This window comes from Hibiscus syriacus, unplaced genomic scaffold (genome assembly GCF_006381635.1).
Source record: "Hibiscus syriacus cultivar Baekdansim isolate YM2019G1 unplaced genomic scaffold, ASM638163v2 tig00111993_pilon, whole genome shotgun sequence".
NCBI classification, from domain to species: Eukaryota; Viridiplantae; Streptophyta; class Magnoliopsida; order Malvales; family Malvaceae; genus Hibiscus; species Hibiscus syriacus.
Window position 1 is genome coordinate 414,152 of NW_024063232.1, and position 21,422 is coordinate 435,573.

The following is a 21,422-nucleotide window of genomic DNA, read 5'->3' on the forward strand; positions in this document are numbered from 1 at the left end:
ACATGATTGATTATCAATTTTAAATTTAAATTATACTTAAAATACATTTTTATTAAGTTCAATTTTCTGTAATAATATTTTTATTTTTTAAAATTATAAAACAATCTAAAACATGAAGGAATATGTCGACTCTTGAAGTTTGAAAGGGTTGGATGGTGATAATAAAAATAGGGTTCCCCACTTCCCAATTGGAAGTGGTGAAGGATATCCATTAAACTCAATGTTGGCCTTTGTGTTTGCTTTTGATGTATAAAAGTTGTGGATGATTGTTGTGTCTTTAGGACGTTTAGTGGAAGTCCAACAAAGAAATCTATTAAGTTTGGGAACTCAAAATCTGCTCAAAGTTGCAAAAAGCTATTCTGTTCTTACACGTACGTTTCAACACTTCAATATTATTGCACACTAATTGGCTGCTTTCAAGGCCTCCCTTCCCACCATACTATAATTTAAACCCAACAAATCTATGGCGTAACTAAATATATTACATAATTACTTTTTAAAAAATCTAACATAGTACGAGAAGGCTTAATTGGAGATTTAAATGCATTATGCAGCTGACAACTAAGTAATGGAATTTGCTTGCCGTGATGGGCATTTTAGTCATTGTATTAATTAGAGAAAGAAGGAATTTTTTTTATCTAATATCACCTAAAAATAATTAATTACCGAAATAACACCATGATGATATTGTCCAATTCTATTACGTAGATAAAGACGCATTCTGTAGGAGACGTGTTTTGTTGGAAGCGTCTTTTGCTAACGTGGCAGAATGTGCGTTTTTGTAAGAAGCACCTAATTTAAAAATTATGACTTTTTTGTGTCACGTAAACAGAAGGTATTTCCTTCATAAATCATATTCCGACTATGTGGTATAAAAAATATTAGATTAAAAGATAATATGAAATATGTGTTAAAGTGATAAATAATTTTTTTGGGTAAGGTTTAGATAAAAAAGCTGAAAAAGAAAGGCTAATGAAAAAGATGAACAAAGGGAAAGAAGTTTATAGTTATATAAATTGTAAGATATGAGATAAACTTGAAAATCATATGGAAACAAATATATAATAATTAAAATAAAACATAACATGAAATCGATAAAAGAATATGAATATATTAAAATTTACATCAAATGAATTATTAAGTGTAAAAGAATTCATCAAGTGATTATTGTTGTAAAAAATATTGTTGTTTTTTTAGAGATTACATATTTTAGTAGTTATGTCTTGCAAAATCTATACACTTTGTCAATAATTAAAAGATAGTCTAAACATATACTACCTTATATTGATTTCACGCTATTAAGAAAAATCCATTAAGTGTAAAAGTTTATAAACATTCATAATGTTTTAAATATATTGAAATACATACACAAATACAATATAATAGTCTTATTTTTTTGTTACATTAAATAACTGTTAGCAATTAAAAAAATGTGAGATACATGGGGATGTCTAAAGAAAGACAGCCTAATATAAGGTTAAGAAAGACGCTACTGAAAATGTTAATATTTTTTAACATTTTTGGCCTAAAATGTTATTTTTTTTTTCTACCGAAAATTTTAATATCAAGTGCTACGTAAAAAATTATTTTTTATACAAGAAATGTTAATATCGGAAATATTTATTTTAGGTAATGAAATCAACATTTTCAGTAGAAAAAATAACATTTTAAGTAGAGTTCTATCAGAAATGTTAAAAAAATATTAACATTTCTTATAACGTCTTTCCTTAACCTTATATTAGGTTGCCGTACAACAGAACTACCCAAGATACATTGACACACAAAATAATAACACAAATCATTCTTGATATCTTTTATTAGTATAATTATTTTATTTAACGGTTTAAAACGTCCTCGAACTATTCTAAAAGAATCAATTATGCTTCTATTTTTTACACTCAATTAGGTAATCGAACTGGTAAAATAAATCAAATAAACTCTTTGATCAATGTTGATTTGTACTGTGGTAATGTGATTGTTAAACTTGTTGATGTGGGAGTTAACATGGAATGATGATGTGGAAGAATGGCTTGATTGATTTTTTTTTTCTTGAAAAATTTAAGAATTTGTTTGATTTAAGGAAAAAAAAGTAAAGATTTATTTTGTTATTTTAGAAAACAAAAATTTAGAAATATTAAAAAATTAAAAAATTGAATAAATTAAAATTAATTAAAAACCATGTTAATAATTAATAATAATGATTATTTTAAATTCATTTAAAATATAAAAGTTAAAAAATTCGAAACCAACAATTTTTTTTAAAATATTAAAAAAGTATTAAAATATTAGAAATATAACATATTTTAAAAAATTAAGTTTTTTTACTAGACTAGTCTTTACTCTGACCAGTTTGAGTTTCTTATCATTCTTTTTATTAATAGAAAAAAATATATTAATGATATTATTTTTAGTGCTATTAATGACTCCCTTTATTAACAATTTGTCAAACTTATGTAAGGTAAATTTAAAATAAGCATAATAAAAAAGCTCTCATTCTTTTTTATAATTAAAAACAAGCAAAAGAGGAATTGCATATTTTTCAATCAAGTTAAATACATGGATGTACTCAAAAAATTTAGCTTGAGAGATGTAAAACCTCAAGCCATACCAATTGACACTTATACAAATATTAACAAATATAATGAAGATAAATGTATAGATGTTAAGTTATATAATAAAAATAAATTTAGATTGAATCTTAAATTTAATATTTACTTGTGTGTTAAATTTCAATCATACCATAAAGAAACAAAGCCATTAAGACGATCTTTATAGACCTAGAGACACTCATAGTTTAGGATTTCAATATCCTAGACATTTTATCTTTAGCTTGTATACTTTTTTGGATATATATTTTGGAGATTATAAGTTAAATAAGAAAAATACACTCAGTGCACATCAATTCATTGGTAATGTGTTGGCTAGAAAAATTAAACACACCATGAGAATTTTAAGAAGGATGAAATGTTGGGTTGGTTGCTTTGTTCTTGAGGGTTCTTTTTGATTGATTTTTGTTGTTCAAGAAATATTACACATTCACTGTATCATTTTTTATGGTGAAATATATGTTGCGACAATTGTGGACGATTCATCCCTTATAATTTGAGTAAAGAGCTACAAGTGATGATTTTAGGGAGAATGGTAAGTCGAGAATGATGAGTTATGTGTGGACGAGAGAGAGAATTCTAATCCCATTAGTCTTGCATGATGAGTTTATATAATTACCCTTAATAATAGTGTCAGGTCTTAGGTCATAACAACTATTTATAGATTGATAGAGTGAAAATATATGATCGTCTGGCGATAAATTTGGCTCTGACAGATCATGTTAAAAGATTGTGATTGATCATTTAATATTAGTTTTCGTAGACTTTGTTATGCGAAAGAATTCTTTGTAAACTTTAATAAGCAGAAAAATAATAACAGAAACACAATTTATTAAAAAATCTAGAAAAGATATCACATATAAACATATAGGATGAGTCTACATTGAGTGACACACACCGTGAACTATGGAAAAAATTTAGAAACGATATCACCAGTAATATAAAACTATAGTAAAATTCATAAATGATCATTAAATTTATTAAAATAATTTCATTTGTTATCGAATTTTTAAAAGTTATAAAATAGACATTAAACTTCAAATTTTATTAAAACATAAGTAACGACTATGAACTATTGTTAAGGGGGTGACGTGAGATACTAAATTAATGAGAAATACCTTATTTGACATTTCAATTATAACTAAAATTTCTTTTTAATATATTTTTAATATTGTGAAGTAATAATTTTAAAAATATAAAAACTACAATTTTTAAAATATATGAAAATAATTTTTTTTAAAAATAAAAGTTATAATTTTTTGAAAATTTTCATTCATCGAATTATTTTATAACTAATTATTCATTAATCGTGACTGTATTTATAAAATTTAAATTTTATAATTTTTGAGATTTAAAAAATTGAATTATCAAACAATATAGTTATTTTTATTAAACAACGTGGTTCAAATATTTGACTTTTGTTTAATAATTTTAAACATAATTTAAAAAAACACATCTAGAAAATTCTAATATCATATTAATAATAAAAATACATGTAAACTTAAATAAAAATAATCAAAATAGTCATTAACTTTTAATAATGTATGAAGTAATTTTTATGGTATAAATTCAATATTTAAAGATGACACTAAAAAATAATATTTAATTTATTATATCCATTTTGTTTTCAATTCAACGAACATAATAATAATTATTTTAATTAAAATTAAAGATAAAATGAAATTTTAATCACAATTAAAAGGTCAAATGAGACATGTTCTATTAATTTAACATACCATATCGCCTCTTTAATGATAGATAATGACTCGATAACCGTTTTGTAACAAAATCTAAAGTTTAATGTCTATTATATATATATTTTTAAAAAAATTAGAGTCTAAAAAAACCATTTTGATATATTTTAATATTCATTTATAAATTTTACCTTATAAAATTAATAGTGAATATCAATATTTGACATCTATTTTAGAATTTCGCTATATATATATATATATGTGTGTGATTATTGGGTAAAATGTATTTCTAAGTCTCTTTGAAATCAAATACAAATGGATATTTTTTGTTCAAAGAAGCATTATATTTAAAGAAAACTTGTGCTTGGAGTTTGACCTTAGAAAAGTCACCCCGTCCTACCACAGGAGACCAGAAACCAAAACGTTGAGTAATGCGGTGGCGGCTGCCTGCCTGCCTTGTAGGAATATATATTTTCTGTTCACAACAAAGGGGACGGCTAAGCGCTTAAGTTTTCTAATCTTGACCTCCCCACTTTTCCAAATTACACAACTGCCCCTCTTATTTTATATTACTATATTTTCTAAAACGAGGTTGGTCAAGTGGTTAATTATGTCAACCAACCAATAGCAACATAAAGTTGACTTAGTCAAAATACTGCTATTAAACATCATTTGCAATCTGTGTTAAATTTTATTTCATGGTTTAAAGTGGTTAGAAAATAATATATGAGTATAATTTTTTTTAATCGTTAACAATATATATATACATATATATTTTTATAAATATAACTGTTTGAATTTGAAATCTCTAAAAATAATATCTTTTTATTACTAAAGTGATTTATTAGGTTGTAGAACTAAAATCTTGAATAAGATTCTTTTAAATTTATACTTAAAATTGGATAGTTTATTACTTTAAAATTTTATGGACCGAAAACGAGTAACTCAGTAATTTGTCCCATCTACATATATGATATTATACGTCAATTTTAACACATTTGTTTAATTTGATTAGTTGGGAAGATGAAATAGAAAAGGGCGATTATGTTGTGTTTTGTTACGCGTAGTACAAAAAGCGGTCTAACTGTAAATCCACATAAATGGCAGGGGCAATTTGGTAGCAAGCCAAAGCCAAAGCCAAGCCAGACTTCGTAGTTGAAAAATGGCTGTTTCCACCATCTCCCTCGGAAATCTCTCATAAATCTTTTTTTTTTTGTATTCTCATTCTATAAATATATATTACAAATTTCCTTTTCTTTCCCTCTGATTTCCTCCCTCTAAGCTCAATTCTCATCCCTCTTTCATTTTTTCTCTCCTCTTCCGGACATGCAAATGACGTCGCAGGATGCCGGCGGCAGGAGATCCTCCTATTCCTCGCCTGTACGCGCTGACGATCCCGTCGACATAGAGGAAGGCACGCGACTTTTGGATTCGTTCGACGCTGGAGATTTTAAGTCGGTAAGTATCGATGAAGCTGCTAGTATGCGGAGAATTCAGGTCACTGTAACGGGGATGACGTGTTCCGCCTGCTCCAATTCCGTGGAGGGTGCTTTGAAGAGCATCAATGGGGTTTTCCGAGCATCCGTGGCTTTGTTGCAGAACCGTGCTGATGTTGTTTTTGACCCGAATTTGGTTAAGGTTACTGCCCTTACCTTACCTTACCTTTTAATTAAGTTTGTTGGGTTTTCTTAATTAGATAGATGTAGATTCATTTCTTTTATTTCACGGTTGACTTTCGATTATGGTCCTGGGTTCGTTTAATTAGTGAAAATTAGCTTGATTAATGTCGGGTGAAGTCGATTGGTTACTCTCTTCATTTAAGTGCATCTTTTGATTTAATGCGTAATCTTATTTCCGCACTTTTGGTTAAGTATAGTGTTGTTTGGTCTTTGGCCTTGAGCTTTCCCGAAGTTTAATTTTCATTAGCTTTGTTAACTATTTATCTGTATACATATTGCATTTGAAGTCTGATTTTACTGTGTCTTATCTGTAACTGTATCAAATTCTTTGCGAAAATGATAGCAGTTTCTGATTTTGTCAATGTTTTATCATGATCGCTACATCCATTTGCAGCGTGTAAATATTAGTTTATCTATTTCACTGGACCGAAAAAGACATTCTAATGAACGTTGGTGTTTCATCTCTTTCACTCTCAATCAAACGTACAGCATATCACATGTTTTGCTGTATCCATGTTATTTGCTTTTCATCCAGTGTTGTAATCATATTAGCATTTTTCTAAAGTAATATTGGCTCTAGATTAAATTAATTAGCATTACTCTTACCGCTTCATCTGGTGTTTATGTTAGGTTCCCTTTATATACATATACATATACATATACATATACATATACATATACATATACATATACATATACATATACATATACATATACATATACATATACTTTACATACATTACATGTTGTCATGTTAATACATGTACATGATGTACATATACATATACCTATACATACATATACATATACATGTACATGTACATGTACATGTACATATCTTTCTATTTAATTGATCGCTCTCTCTTTAATTTTTTCATGGGGAAATAGTTTTTTTTTTTTTTCTTTTCTTTTGAATATGTGAAGATTTGTACTATTGTTTCACCTATTTTCTGTCATGAGGTAAATTTTGGTTGAAATGCAACTTTCCAATAGCTTTTTTCCTCTCGTTCTTTATTTTTTATTTAACTATTTTTATTATTTTTTTGGAGGGAGGAGGGGGGGTTAGGGTTCAGAACTTTTTCTTTCTTGAATGTGGTGCCTGGATTTCTATTGTAACCTTTATGTCTGGTACTTGAAAGTTGAAACTCCTACTTATCTTGGGTACAGTTTATGAGCTTGAGTCATATATGTACCTCAAAAATGGAGCTTTTTTGTGAACAAATCATCTCTAATACTCCCTTGAAATTCAGGATGAAGACATAAAGAATGCCATTGAAGATGCTGGGTTTGAGGCTGAGATTCTACCTGAACCCAGCAATGTTGGAAAAAAGCCACGTGGAATGCTTGTGGGGCAGTTTACAATAGGAGGTATGACCTGTGCAGCCTGTGTCAACTCCGTTGAAGGCATTCTGAGAGATCTTCCTGGTGTTATTAGAGCTGTTGTTTCCTTAGCCACTTCATTAGGGGAAGTTGAATATGATCCTACGGTAATTAGTAAAAATGATATAGTCAATGCGATTGAAGATGCTGGTTTTGAAGCCTCACTTGTACAAAGTAGTGAGCAGGATAAAATCATACTTGGGGTTTCTGGTGTATTTAATGAGCTGGATGTACAGCTTTTGGAAGGCATACTTAGCATCTTGAAAGGGGTTCGACAATTTCGTTTTGACAGAACTTCTGGAGAACTTGAAGTTCTTTTTGATCCTGAAGTTGTCAGTTCAAGATCCTTGGTTGATGGAATTGAAGGAGAAAGTAAAGGGAAGTTCAAACTGCATGTTATGAACCCATATGCAAGAATGACTACTAAAGATGTGAAAGAGGCCTCAATTATGTTCCAGCTTTTTACTTCCAGTTTGTTTCTCAGTGTAAGTATTCTTTTACCTCTCTTCTTTACTAGTAGTCTAGTTTTGAGATATGTTGTAAAGCTAAAGGGGATAGATGATAAGAATCTGTGTTTGAAACCATATAACCTTTTACATGAACATGAAAGCAAAAGGACACTTTGCCTTATGGCCTCCAAACAGTAGCATTTTTCTGGAATCTTACAACACCAATTGTTGTCTGTGTAATGCATTGTTTAATGAAAATTGTTAATTGGTTCCCCCTCCCTTGTATTTGTTTTGAACTAATTGTTGGCCTGTTCTGATCCAGATTCCTGTCTTTCTAATTCGAGTAGTTTGTCCACATATACCCTTGTTCGATGCCTTCTTGCTTTGGAGATGTGGACCTTTCTTAATGGGTGATTGGCTGAAATGGGCACTTGTTAGTGTTGTTCAATTTGTTGTTGGGAAGCGTTTCTACATTGCTGCTGCCAGAGCTCTTCAAAATGGTTCAACTAACATGGACGTTTTGGTTGCATTGGGTACTTCAGCTTCTTATTTCTACTCTGTTGGTGCACTTCTTTATGGTGCAGTAACTGGGTTTTGGTCACCAACATACTTTGAAACAAGTTCCATGCTGATAACATTTGTATTATTGGGAAAGTATTTGGAATGTCTTGCGAAAGGGAAAACATCTGATGCCATCAAGAAGCTAGTAGAACTTGCACCAGCTACTGCAGTGTTGGTGATTACAGACAATGGTATGGTTTCTTAATCTTTGCTTTATTTTGGTAAATGCTGTTTGAAGTGTATATAGGACTTTACTTTTGTTATTTATGCCATCAGTTCTTTCATATTCAGATAATTGATAGTATTATATGGTTTTAAACTGCATCAAATTTAGTGCCAAAAATGAAATTGAAGCACTAGATACCTTGTATTTATTCTTTCTGCAGTTGGAAACATTATTGGAGAAAGGGAAATCGATGCTTTGTTAATTCAGCCTGGTGACACATTAAAAGTTCTTCCCGGTGCAAAGCTTCCTGCTGATGGTATTGTTGTATGGGGTTCAAGTTATGTAAATGAGAGCATGGTAACTGGTGAGTCTGTACCTGTCTTGAAAGAGGTTGATTCACCAGTTATTGGGGGAACGATTAATTTACACGGTGCTCTTCACGTGAAGGCCACCAAAGTTGGTTCTGAAGCAGTATTGAGCCAGATAATTAGTTTGGTTGAGACTGCCCAGATGTCCAAAGCTCCTATTCAGAAGTTTGCTGATTTTGTAAGTTTTCTTTATGGAAATTGATTTTTTGGTGTCCTGAAGAAAAGACAATGCATGCTTACCTGGCTTGAAAATTATTATTTTAAAATCTCCTCAAGGTCTTGGTTGATTAGGTAGTAATATTGATTGCCATCCGAATGTGTGAAATGTTTAAATGTTGGTATTTGAATCAGTTCATGGGTTTTTTATGACTAATCTATTCTGTATTATCAGTGTACTATCCTAATATCATCTGTTTACATGGATGAAGTGAAGATGATAAATCTATCTCTAGAATAATTTTTTTTGGTTAGAATATGAAATTGAAAGAATTAACATTTTAGGAGTGTGGGGAGATGGTGGAAGAGAAGTGGGAGGATTTTTGTTGTAGGAGAAACTGGTCGAAGTAGCTGCAGTAAACTACTTGTTTCTTCTTTTTGGTAATATTAATTTCAAATGATGATTAGAGCCTGTAAATTAAGTAGTTTCTATTTAAAAATATCGAATGGTTTATGTTTAAGTCTGGAATGGCTGCGACAAAGTTCAATGCAAAAATACTGGAGGTTCCCTTATTAAATGAACACCCTTGGACACTTACTTTTTACTATATTTTCATATTAAACATTTATGTTCAATGTTGTAGCACCTATGAAGTCATTACTGGAAGAAACTATTTGTTTACCGGCAATTTTGATACTTGCTTGCACATTTTGTTTAGTCCTTAATACTACTAGGTTTTTGCGGCTTGCAGGTAGCAAGTATCTTTGTTCCTACGGTTGTTACTTTGTCCTTGATCACATGGTTGGGATGGTAAGATCTGAACGGCTTATTTTGTTATATTTTCCTTTTTGTGTTATAAAATATGTGACCATCTTATAATGAGTACTTTTATTGATTGATTGCAGGTATGTTGGTGGAATTTCTGGAGCCTACCCAGCGAAGTGGCTTCCAGAAAATGGCAATTACTTTATCTTCGCCCTAATGTTTTCAATATCTGTGGTGGTAATTGCATGTCCTTGTGCTCTTGGCTTGGCTACTCCAACCGCTGTCATGGTTGCTACAGGAGTTGGAGCTAATAATGGTGTGTTGATAAAGGGAGGAGATGCGCTGGAAAGAGCTCAGAAGGTTAAGTATGTTATATTTGACAAGACTGGAACTTTAACCCAGGGCAAAGCTAAGGTCACAACTGCAAAAGTTTTCTCAGAGATGGATCGTGGAGAATTTCTTACTCTGGTGGCTTCTGCAGAGGTAATCTATTGTACATACTTACATTGAAGGGCAGAATAGTCATGCCTCTTTTTTAAATGCATTTCTACAGTCATTGAATTCCCCCTCTTCTTCTCATTACTTAGGGTAGCAGTGAACACCCATTGGGCAAAGCAATAGTTGAATATGCACGCCATTTCCATTTCTTTGATGAAAATTCACTGACCGAAGATGCCCAAAACAGCAGCAAAGGATCCCCTCCTCCTGCATGGCTTCTTGATGTTGCAGAGTTCTCTGCTGTGCCAGGAAGAGGAATTCAATGTTTTATTAAAGGAAAGCGAATACTTGTGAGTGCTCGGTCATAGCTATTTATAAATTATGAGGCTTAAGAAATTATCTTTATTACTCTTACCAAACATGGTATTTGTGAATAGGTTGGTAACCGGAAGCTGCTTACGGAAAGTGGAGTTTGCATCCCTCCTCATGTAGAAACATTTGTAGTTGATTTGGAAGAGAGTGCCAGGACAGGCGTACTTGTAGCCTATGATGGTAATGTTATTGGAGTTTTGGGAGTAGCAGATCCATTGAAGAGAGAAGCTGCTGTGGTCATAGAAGGCCTAGGGAAAATGGGCGTCATACCTGTCATGGTTACTGGGGATAATTGGAGGACAGCTAAGGCTGTTGCTAGGGAGGTTTGTATACTACATATATACATACATACACATGCATTGCATTATTTTTTTCTGGGGTTTTGTTGAAATACTGCTTACTCAAATACAATGATCGAAATTGCATCGGTTGTGTAAGCTGTATTGGGATTTATTTGTTTGATGCAAGTTGAAAGCTCATCTAATCTTGTGCTCATTAACAATAATACGATTACATGACTCGAGTCTGTGGGGAATGTAGATTGAATAAACTGTACTTTTATTTGTACAGGTGGGCATTCATGATTTTAGAGCAGAGGTAATGCCAGCTGGAAAAGCCGACGTGGTACGATCATTCCAGAAAGATGGAAGCATTGTTGCTATGGTGGGTGACGGGATCAATGATTCTCCTGCTCTAGCAGCTGCAGATGTTGGTATGGCAATTGGGGCGGGGACTGATATTGCCATAGAAGCCGCAGACTATGTTTTAATGAGAAATAACTTAGAAGATGTGATCACAGCCATCGATATCTCCAGGAAAACATTTAGCCGGATAAGGTGGAACTATGTGTTCGCAATGGCGTACAACGTGATTGCGATTCCAATCGCTGCCGGGGTATTCTATCCTTCATTGGGGATTAAGTTGCCGCCGTGGGCGGCTGGTGCCTGTATGGCTCTTTCTTCTGTTAGCGTAGTGTGCTCTTCTTTACTTCTGCGGAGATATAAAAAACCCAGACTTACCACTATACTAGAAATAACTGTGGAGTAGAAAGAATTTGAGCAAGTATTTCCGCCTCCTTTTTTATTCATACGGAATTGAGGGTGCAAGTTTGACACCCCACTAAATGTAAATGTAGTTGTAAAATATATGGTCATTTATGCGTTGTTCTCTCTCTTCTTTAGCCCAAGAGTGCTTTAATATCATAAGGATGACTGGGTTGTGTAGTAAAACATATTGTTATACCACCTTGCCACTGTTACATTGGGTCAGGTTCGGGATGGATGACTTGGGATGGTCCTTGGCATGCATTTTATTTTTGAAGTACTTGACCTGAACAACGGTCGGTCCGCCAACATTACAGTGACCATTGCTTTTTTGCTGAAGATGAGGTCATTAGTCTTAGCGGTCTTATGGATAATAATAAATATCAATGTTTTTCATCAACATGTTTTTAGACTACAACACCCTTTTATCTTTCAAGTTTAGCTTACATATATTTGCAAAGTGCAAATCATGAGTAACCCGTTACCAACACATTTTCTCCTTCCTTTGTTGGGTTTGATACAATACAATTTTTTTTTTTTGCAAGATTGATAGAATAAAATTCAATTTTAAATTTTAATTCCTCTAATGTATTTAAGGAATTTAAGCAGTTTAATTTAATCATCAACTACTGTGTTCTTTTACCGCATACCAAAATTACAAGGACATAAATGACTAACATTAAAGTAGAACTAATTAATGGTAGTAAGAAAATGACAGAATAGCATATCATCAAAATTAATGATGGAAGCACATGACTACTAACGATTAGACTGGAATTCTCGAACCAGTTTAGAATTACTTATATTAAAATAAAGGGATTAATCCTACACAAGTATTAAGACAATTCATATAAATTGACCATGCATTTATGATGACAATGGCATGGCATGGAATAAGTCAAGTTCCCATTGATGTCTGATATCATCCTTAGACCTTAATTAATTGGGTCGTAATCCTATAAATGCATAGAAAAGACAATGTGGAAAAACAAGAATATAGAAGCTTAGTCATTTATGTACCTACCAGGTAGGTAGGCAATGGCGACTTTTCAAAAGCTAGAATTTCAATTCTTGCATGTTGCTTGGGCAAACTCATCCATTGGTAATCCAATCCAATTTAGCCCGATAACATACGTATCGTCATGTTATGATGTATATATTCACCTTAATGGAGAAGAAAAAGAGGAAAATCAGCCGAGATTTATTACAGTTTCAACAGGGAAACCCGCATTTAAATGTTTTCAATCAATAAGTTGACCGAGAAGAAAAGACCCGCCAAAGGAAAAGAATGTCCAAATTTAGCCTACACTAATGTGCTAGGATGGTGACCCGTTTGATGATATTAACCCACGAGATTTCCAGGAAGCTCCTGTGCAATGGGCTCAAGCTACTGTATATCTTTTACTTTGACCTGGAGATTTGTCACTATTTAAACAACTTGAAGCTGAAGTTGTTCATTTCTATTACCAAAGAACAAGAAAGCAGCGAAAATCACTCTATCTTATTGTTCCATTCCATGAACACCTCCGCTGGAAAGATGCGATTCTATGAACAGACTGATGATGAAATATCAACATCGTCTCTGGGATTCTCTGATGCCACAAGTACCGCTGTCTCTTCCTCAAAGCCAATAAGAAGGCGGCCTAGAGTTTCCAAGAAAAAGCCCATCACCCTTCTCAATGCTAACACCGGCAATTTCCGAGCCTTGGTGCAACGATTTACAGGTTGTCCTGCAACACCCCTTTCAACCAACAGAAGATTATCAGGCACAATTAACTTGAATTTCGCTCTTGGGACTCAATATAATCGAAGCGGTACCGCAACTTCCATAATGCCAGCCGATGGAAACTCCTACTATTATCAGCAAAGTCGTCAAGAGAACGCATCTCAGCAGCAGCAGCAGTCGTTTGGCATTGTTGAGCCTGATGCCTTGTTTAACACTAGCAGTAGAGCTAGTGCAGATCAGATCATGGACCAATTTGGCTTGGATAATATTTCATTTTAGGCGTTTAATAGGGACGTCCCTCACTCCAAACAAAATGCACATGATGGAAATTACTTCTTGTAAGGATGTTAACACCTAGTTTTGTTGTTTGTTTACCTGTCTGAATTTCATTAGCAATATGGAAAAGATATCCTTATTCAGGTGCTTTATTTATACAGTAGTACATTTTTCCCATAAAGGGTTTCATAATTCCTTCATCAAAATTTTAATCCATCTAGCTACAATGCATATAATAGAATCCATTAGGAGATCTCATTAGTAAAAATTAATATTATTCTTCCTAGAGATCTTGAATTTAAACAGATACATTTACAAAATATGTGGACATTATCAATAGAATAAAAAGAAATTATATGAATCTAAAATGTTACATTAATCATAACAGATACCAATAATAATTTTTAAAACCAAACATATAACATATTCAATTTATTTCAAACGATATCACAGTATAATCATACTCAATCATGTTAAAAGCATTAAAAAAGAGAGGCTATCATGCTATCTAAGCATCCAATTATGAACCTCGTACTATTATCATGCATAGTTACCCTTAACATAGGTTAAAAAATAATTTTGGACCTTCAGTATCGATATTATCTAGCTCAGTATCATCATTGCAGGCAAAACCTTAAAACAAATGGAATATTCTGTCGTTGTAAACAAGTATTGATATTGCGTGGAGAATATTAATATTAAACAAAGTAGTATCCATACTACAATCAACCAATACCAATATTGAATCATTCAACATCGATATCATGACAAAAAAATAAAGATTTCAAGCAGTTGGAAGCCTAAAATTCAATCTAAATCAGCTGTAAACCATACCAACATGCAATTAACATATTATCAAACAATTCAAGTGACTAAAATCATATAAATTCATTGATTTATTATGCTGGAACGCACAAATTGCAACATTTAGCAAGAGCATAAATTAGAAACTTTATTTTCATGATTTTCATAGAAGTCATCAACCCAATTTGCATTCTAAGGCACATCATTCTTACCTAATGACTCATAATGAACATAATGACCATTTTTTATGGAAACGATAATATTAGAACCAGCAACAAACAGTGCCAAATAAAACAATAAGAGGAAGCTAGCAAAGGAAAACAACACGCTTGTACTAAACTAAACATTATTCACCAAGCAACTGTTGGAAAAAATGTGATAAATTAGAAACTTTGAGGCATATTTTCTAAGTGTAAAGATGGAGAATTGAATAATGAATATACTGATTCATATCCTACTCCGTGAGATCTTTACAAAGGTATTTTATATGCTTAAAACGGTTGAGCGATGAATGATAAATTAATACTCAAAGTAGGGTACTTATAAATTATGTTGCGTAAGGAAAATGAGAACTCATATCCTACATTGGTGGGATATCAAGCAAGGAAATGCTTTATATACACAAACCAACTTGTTAATTGTTGAATAATCCTGGTTGAAATTATGCCTTGTGTGTAGGTCTAAGGGTTGAAAATCCAAGCTCTTTATATTCCATTAGGGTGGATATTCTCGCCCACTACTAATTAAATGTGGCATACGTTTTTGAATATGAATTATTAAAAGATTATTATATGATTTCTTTTTAATTTGAATAGTAATTTGATATGACTTACATTTCACAATTATATTTTAATTAAGGCGATATTAATTGATTATTTTTTATTTTATTCAGATACTAATTAATAATCAAATATATTATTTCCAATTTTCTCCTTTGTGAAAACACTATAAATATCATGTAAACCAACTAGGTTTTACAAAAGAAATTGCGTAATTGCATGCCTCAACTCGTATCAATTAGTACTCAAGTTATGTATTCTCAACTATACTAATTAATGGCCAGAATATATTATTTTCAATATTCTCCTTTGTGAAAACACTATAAATCCCTTGTAAAATAACTAGGTTTTACAAAAGGCAATTGTGTAATTGTAGGTCTCAACTCGTATCAATTATTACTTGGGTTATGTACCCTCAACCATATCTCTTCTCCTTTACTAATAAAATTCTATTTTATTTTATTTTCATCTCGACATTAACATACTAATATCATCAACATATTTCACTTAACAACATTGTGATTATATATGCAATGTTATAAATAATAGCATTCACTTAAGAAATTAGGATCTATGCTATATATAAGAATTCAAGACGATAAAAAGGAAAAATATATCTAAAAAGAACAATATAGAAATTAATTCACAATTGAGAAGTAGTTGGGGCATGTAGCTACATAGGTATTTATAGTAGTTTCACATAGGAAATTTATTGGAAATATATTCCAAAATTAAGGTATTTCAGTCCCATCGAAATATCATATTTCAATCGAATACAAATTGTTGGGAAAATATGGTGAATTCATTGACGAATTTGATAATTGAATTTTCTTTAAATATGAAATATCTATTTGAATATTTTAAATTAAAAAGATATTGTGTGGATTCTTTGAAATTCGAATATTAATAGGATAATGTTATATTATTTAAGGATTTATATTCAATTAAAATGTGAATATGTTATTACATATTTATATTAAATTGAAATAGGAATATATTATTTATAAATTCATATTTGATTAAATACAAATATATTATATATGAATCTATATTCAATTAAAATACGAATATATTATTACAAATTTATATTCAATTGGAATACAATATTGTAGTTCCGAAAGGATTATTTTTCCTTTGACAATCTCCTATAAATACTAAGTTAACCTACTAGGTTAAACACAAGTTTAAAAGGGTTTTTTTTTTTACAAGTTCAAAAGGAGAAAAAAAATTTCTCCATTAGTTTTTCAGTGATAAGTGAAGGCAAGAGATAGTTCTTTGATCTCCACAGTTGTACTACTATTCGTTATCTAGTTGTTATATCTTAGGAGAGAAACAAGCAAAACATCTCAAGCCCCAAGGAGTGACCGAAAAAGTTGTCTTAAGGAAACTATGTAGAGACATGTCTCAACTATTTCAATCAATAAATTAATCGAAAAAGAGTATTTTTCTTTCAATTTAATTTTTATTTATTTTTAAGAAGTTTAACTTCTTTTTATTTTATTTTCTCAAGTTCGATTTTATCTCGGATTGTTATTTTGTGTAACAATCATAATACATATTTTATATTTTTAATCCGAGAAGAATTCGACTTTTGAGTTTATTTATAACCATATATATATACAAGTATCAAAATGCAGTATAACAAGGTGATTTGAAACATTGCTTAGCAAAGTTGATGGTTCAAGCTAGTTGGTATCAAGAATGACGAAGATGAGTTCAATGCGAACTGATTCAACGAATTCTAAAAGAATTCAAGTCAAGGAAAGTGCTCCATTGATTCCCAAAATCTATTTATGGGCTATAATTTGTAGTTATTATTTTCTAGTGAGATGCTAGCTTGCATATTATTTTATCACTGTTACCATTTTATTTTTGTCTTTAAGGTTGTCACACGTTGGTGTATAACTTACATGCAAAGGTCAAACTAAATTGTTGTCCAAAATAATTTTTAGGTTCGAAAAATTTTGATTAAGAATTCAAGTTGAAATTTGTCACTTTGCTTTTTGTGGGGGTGCACCTTAAATCTTGATGGTTCAAGTTTTTGATTGCCAACGATGAAGTTAATCATGTAAGTGAAATTTTAGTATTTCCCTTCAATTTGAGATGATTCAAAAACACTTTGTTCTACATTTCTTTAATCCAATACGATTAAAAAAATATGGTAAAATCGAGATAACAAATAAATTTATTTCGGGATTTATCCTATCGTCTTAAAGAGTTTACTTAAATCTCAAAGTGGACAAATATGTTTAACATAAATTGTCATTAATAACTTTGGTTACTGAATTTGTTTCAGAAATTTGATTCTGTCCGATAACAAAATAAAAAATTAAACGAGAATTAATTTTTTTGTTTATTGGAATTATTACTAATTTTGGTTCTGTTTTGAAATCAATTGGGATTTCAGTTCTATCGTGTAACAGAATTTATTTGATTACTATTCATAATAGAAATCGTTTTAAAGTAATAACTTTGTTACTGATTTGATTTAGAATTTTTAGTTTCTAACTAAATTCTGTTGTTTAATAAAATCGGATGGTAGACTAAATAAAAATTTAATTTTGATTTATTGTTAAAATTATTATTAATTTTAATTTCTTGTCTTAAACGAAAAATGGATAATCCCATCTATTCATCAAACTCACAATATGAAGTATTGGTTATTCTCATGCTTTGAATTTAAATTCAACGGTGTTAGTGATCATAGTCACAAACGAGAAACTTGTGAAATTTTGTAGATAGAATTTCAAGATGTGACAACATAATATGTTATCTCATTTGGTATGTTGAATTTGACCAAATATTGAATGTGCCCATGGTATGCATATACTGTGACTAGCATATAATTTCAAGTATAATAGTAAGTCAAGACATATGGTCACCGATATAATACCATAGATAATTAATCTCAAATGGAGTTATCTTTGTTAATTTTGTAAGATCAAAAGATAAAAGTGTGGATCCACTAACCAAAGAGTTAAATCGAGATCAAGTTGAGAAAACATATAAAGGAATAAGACTAAAGCCCATGAAATTTAAGGCTTTATGTGAAGGAAAATCCTACCTTGTCAAGTGAAGATCCCAAGATCTAGGTTCAAAGGAACAACCTAGTTGCACAAATCGTGTACGATCATTATGGGGGTCTCTCATCCCAAGTCCATTCATATGACGTAAAAATCGATCAAAGTGATTTAGGCTAAGCAAAGCTTTTAATGACCATTGTGTACTTCAGTGAACAGAGCAACATAAGTCACATATTTGAGAGTGAAGTGGGCCCGCTTCAAGGAGACTATTGGTTATAGTTCTTTCAAACTCTTGTAGAACCACACAATGCTCATGGTTTTAAGGACATACTTATGAGAACTAAAATTCTTGTCAGATGCATAGTTGTGTGAAATATATCATCATTTACACAAATGATAGAACAATTCAATGACATTGCATCTACTGGTTAATCAGTAAAGTAAATATATCGTTATAAGGGAAGGTTCAAAAGAGGACATCTAGCTATCCTATAAAACTATTGATCATAGAGTCTATCATCAATTTCATTCATGTGGGGATTATTGGGAAAATATGGTGAATTCATTGATGGTTTTGATAATTGAATTTTCTTTAAATATGACATATCTATTTGAATATTTTGAATCAAAAAGATATTGTGTGGATTCTTTAAAATTCGAATATTAATAGGATAATGTTATATTATTTAAGAATTTATATTCATTTAAAATGTGAATATGTTAGGATTTTTTATAACTCCGTAAAAAGACTATATTTAGGGCATTTGCACTTAAGTTATTTGATAATTGAATTTTCTTTAAATATGACATATCTATTTGAATATTTTGAATCAAAAAGATATTGTGTGGATTCTTTAAAATTCGAATATTAATAGGATAATGTTATATTATTTAAGAATTTATATTCATTTAAAATGTGAATATGTTAGGATTTTTTATAACTCCGTAAAAAGACTATATTTAGGGCATTTGCACTTAAGTTATTGGTTGTCTAAAATCCCATATAGGATCATATAGATGCATTTAGGAGCATTTACTTACATGTGGTGGATATATTTTTCCATGGCATTTTATTTTGAAATTAGTGTTGCGTTATGGGAAAGGTGCTTTGTTTGATGACATGTAGGATTTGGGAGCAAGGATGCGCAAGGAGAATTGCCATGACAAATTGGATATGCTGAACAAAATGCAAATGTCATGACAACTCAGATGAAATTTCTAGGAAGAAAAGATAAAAGAATATATTTTTAAAAGAGCCAGTTGTCCTTGTCTACACGTGCTCTCTGTTGCAGCCACCTAGGAGGTGACCACTGCCACCTGTGTATCAACCCTCACGTGAAGGCAATAAACCTTAGGGTACTATAGGAATTTTGATACAAATCTCTAGGTTTATTCCCCCCACTATAAATAGGATATGAGGTCACTATATTTGGTAGACTTGATTTTCATATTTAGAGAGCAAAAATTCTTGAGAGGAGAGGCGACTGGAAGAAAAGTTCCACCTTTTTCCTTCTCTTCATCTTTACTTGGTGTTCTTTCATTAGCAAGCTTGAGGGAGTGGCGAGCTAGGCGTCCGAGAGGAGCTAGTGAGCTATGGAAGTTTGTGGTGGCCAAGGGGAGCTCCGACACTGCACGTCATAGGTTTTTCCTCTATCCCTTTGTTATTCTTTCTCATTTATCACATTCAGGTTGTAATAAACGAATGGATTTTATGATTTATTTCATGGATTATTAGAACCCCACCATTAACTAGCTTTATTTGGTGGGAGTTCATTATGGATGTTTAACTTTTTTTTTCTTTAATAGATGGTTGTTCTTTTTCTATGTTTCTATTTTTCTTGTTTATGATGCTTAATGACTTAAGGTTGTAGAAGCTATGAGAGTAGCCATTCATTAGGAAAATACTTAGTGTTCGAGAGAAACTAAGTAGCTCATTTTTAGTGTTCGAGAGAAACTAAGGAGGATCAACATAAACAAAGGGTTTTAGATAGTAACTAGACCTAATCCACCCTTAGACATAAGGGTAAGATTTCAATCGACTAAAAGGAGTTGTGCTTAGTTGAGAGGTTAGATGTTAGTGCTGATCCTGAGTAGTCCGTGACATATTTTGTTGATCTGAACCAATAGGATCCCTGCACTTGCTAACGCCTAGAGGTATTGCCATGGAATTCTCAACCTGTCGAGCCCCTTGACTAGAGATTAGGGCCTTTTCGCAAACTCTGTCGGGCAAAGAAGACATAGAAGCAAGAACATCATGAGAAGATAGACTTAAGTTTCCTAAGTGACTCATATCATTCATTCCCGTAGTAGCTTGTTTTGTGAGGATTGTCAAGTCGTTATATTCAAATCCAGTGTTTACATTTTGTTTTGTCTTTACATTCACATTTGATTACTCTACACACTATCTATTTTGCCACTACATCTCCACTTCCACATCAAACTATCATTCTATCCCCACCAACATACATTTCATTTTGCCTTAGTATTCTCATTAGTACATACCATCACACTAGCTATACTTAGATTAAGTAGTTATTTGATTTGATTGAACTTATAAATTTCCTCCAATCCATGTGGATACAATACTCACTCATCACTGTATTACTTGTTCGATTGTGTATACTTCCATAGATTTTGTGTCCATATTTAGTACTCACAAAACGCAGATAAGTTTTTGGCTCCATTGCCAGGGATTGACAATTGGAAGTTTGTAATATCCAAAAAATTTAGACAATGACCAATATGAAAATTTGGAAAGTTTGATGGTCAAAGTAGAAAATTAGGAAAAAGTTTTGGGAATTAAGTGATAATTTCCTAAAAAGAATTTTATTCCATAAATAGATGGTTTACTCTTGAGAGTGGGGTTTTATGGAAATCATTTTTTTTTTGAATTTGAATTTTAGTAAAGAAAAAGTAGAAATGGTTAAACTCCGATAAGGAATCGGTAATTCCGATCGAATTGGAATTTTACAAAAATTTGAAGGATGTTATAAAATGGTTGGAAATATTATTTTAATATTTTAGATCAGACAAATTGGTATGGATATGTGCAATTTTTCATATTTAATCGAAACAGTGGAATTTAGTGACTAAAACACAATTTTTAAAAATTCAAGGGGAATTTCATAAATGAAAG

At 31.4% G+C, this 21,422-nt stretch overlaps 1 protein-coding gene across 1 annotated transcript in view; it reads left to right on the forward strand.

Annotated features, from left to right (window-relative positions):
- LOC120173942 (copper-transporting ATPase RAN1-like) overlaps positions 1-11,688 on the forward strand; it is a 32,648-nt gene extending 20,960 nt beyond the window's left edge. The window contains exons 3-11 of the mRNA XM_039180968.1: positions 5,583-5,938; positions 7,230-7,844; positions 8,131-8,560; positions 8,756-9,081; positions 9,812-9,870; positions 9,966-10,308; positions 10,413-10,613; positions 10,701-10,958; positions 11,206-11,688. Coding sequence (XP_039036899.1) covers positions 5,583-5,938; positions 7,230-7,844; positions 8,131-8,560; positions 8,756-9,081; positions 9,812-9,870; positions 9,966-10,308; positions 10,413-10,613; positions 10,701-10,958; positions 11,206-11,682 — 3,065 coding nt within the window. The 3' untranslated portion in view covers positions 11,683-11,688. The remainder of the gene's footprint in view (positions 1-5,582; positions 5,939-7,229; positions 7,845-8,130; positions 8,561-8,755; positions 9,082-9,811; positions 9,871-9,965; positions 10,309-10,412; positions 10,614-10,700; positions 10,959-11,205) is intronic.
- Positions 11,689-21,422: the final 9,734 nt, after the last annotated feature.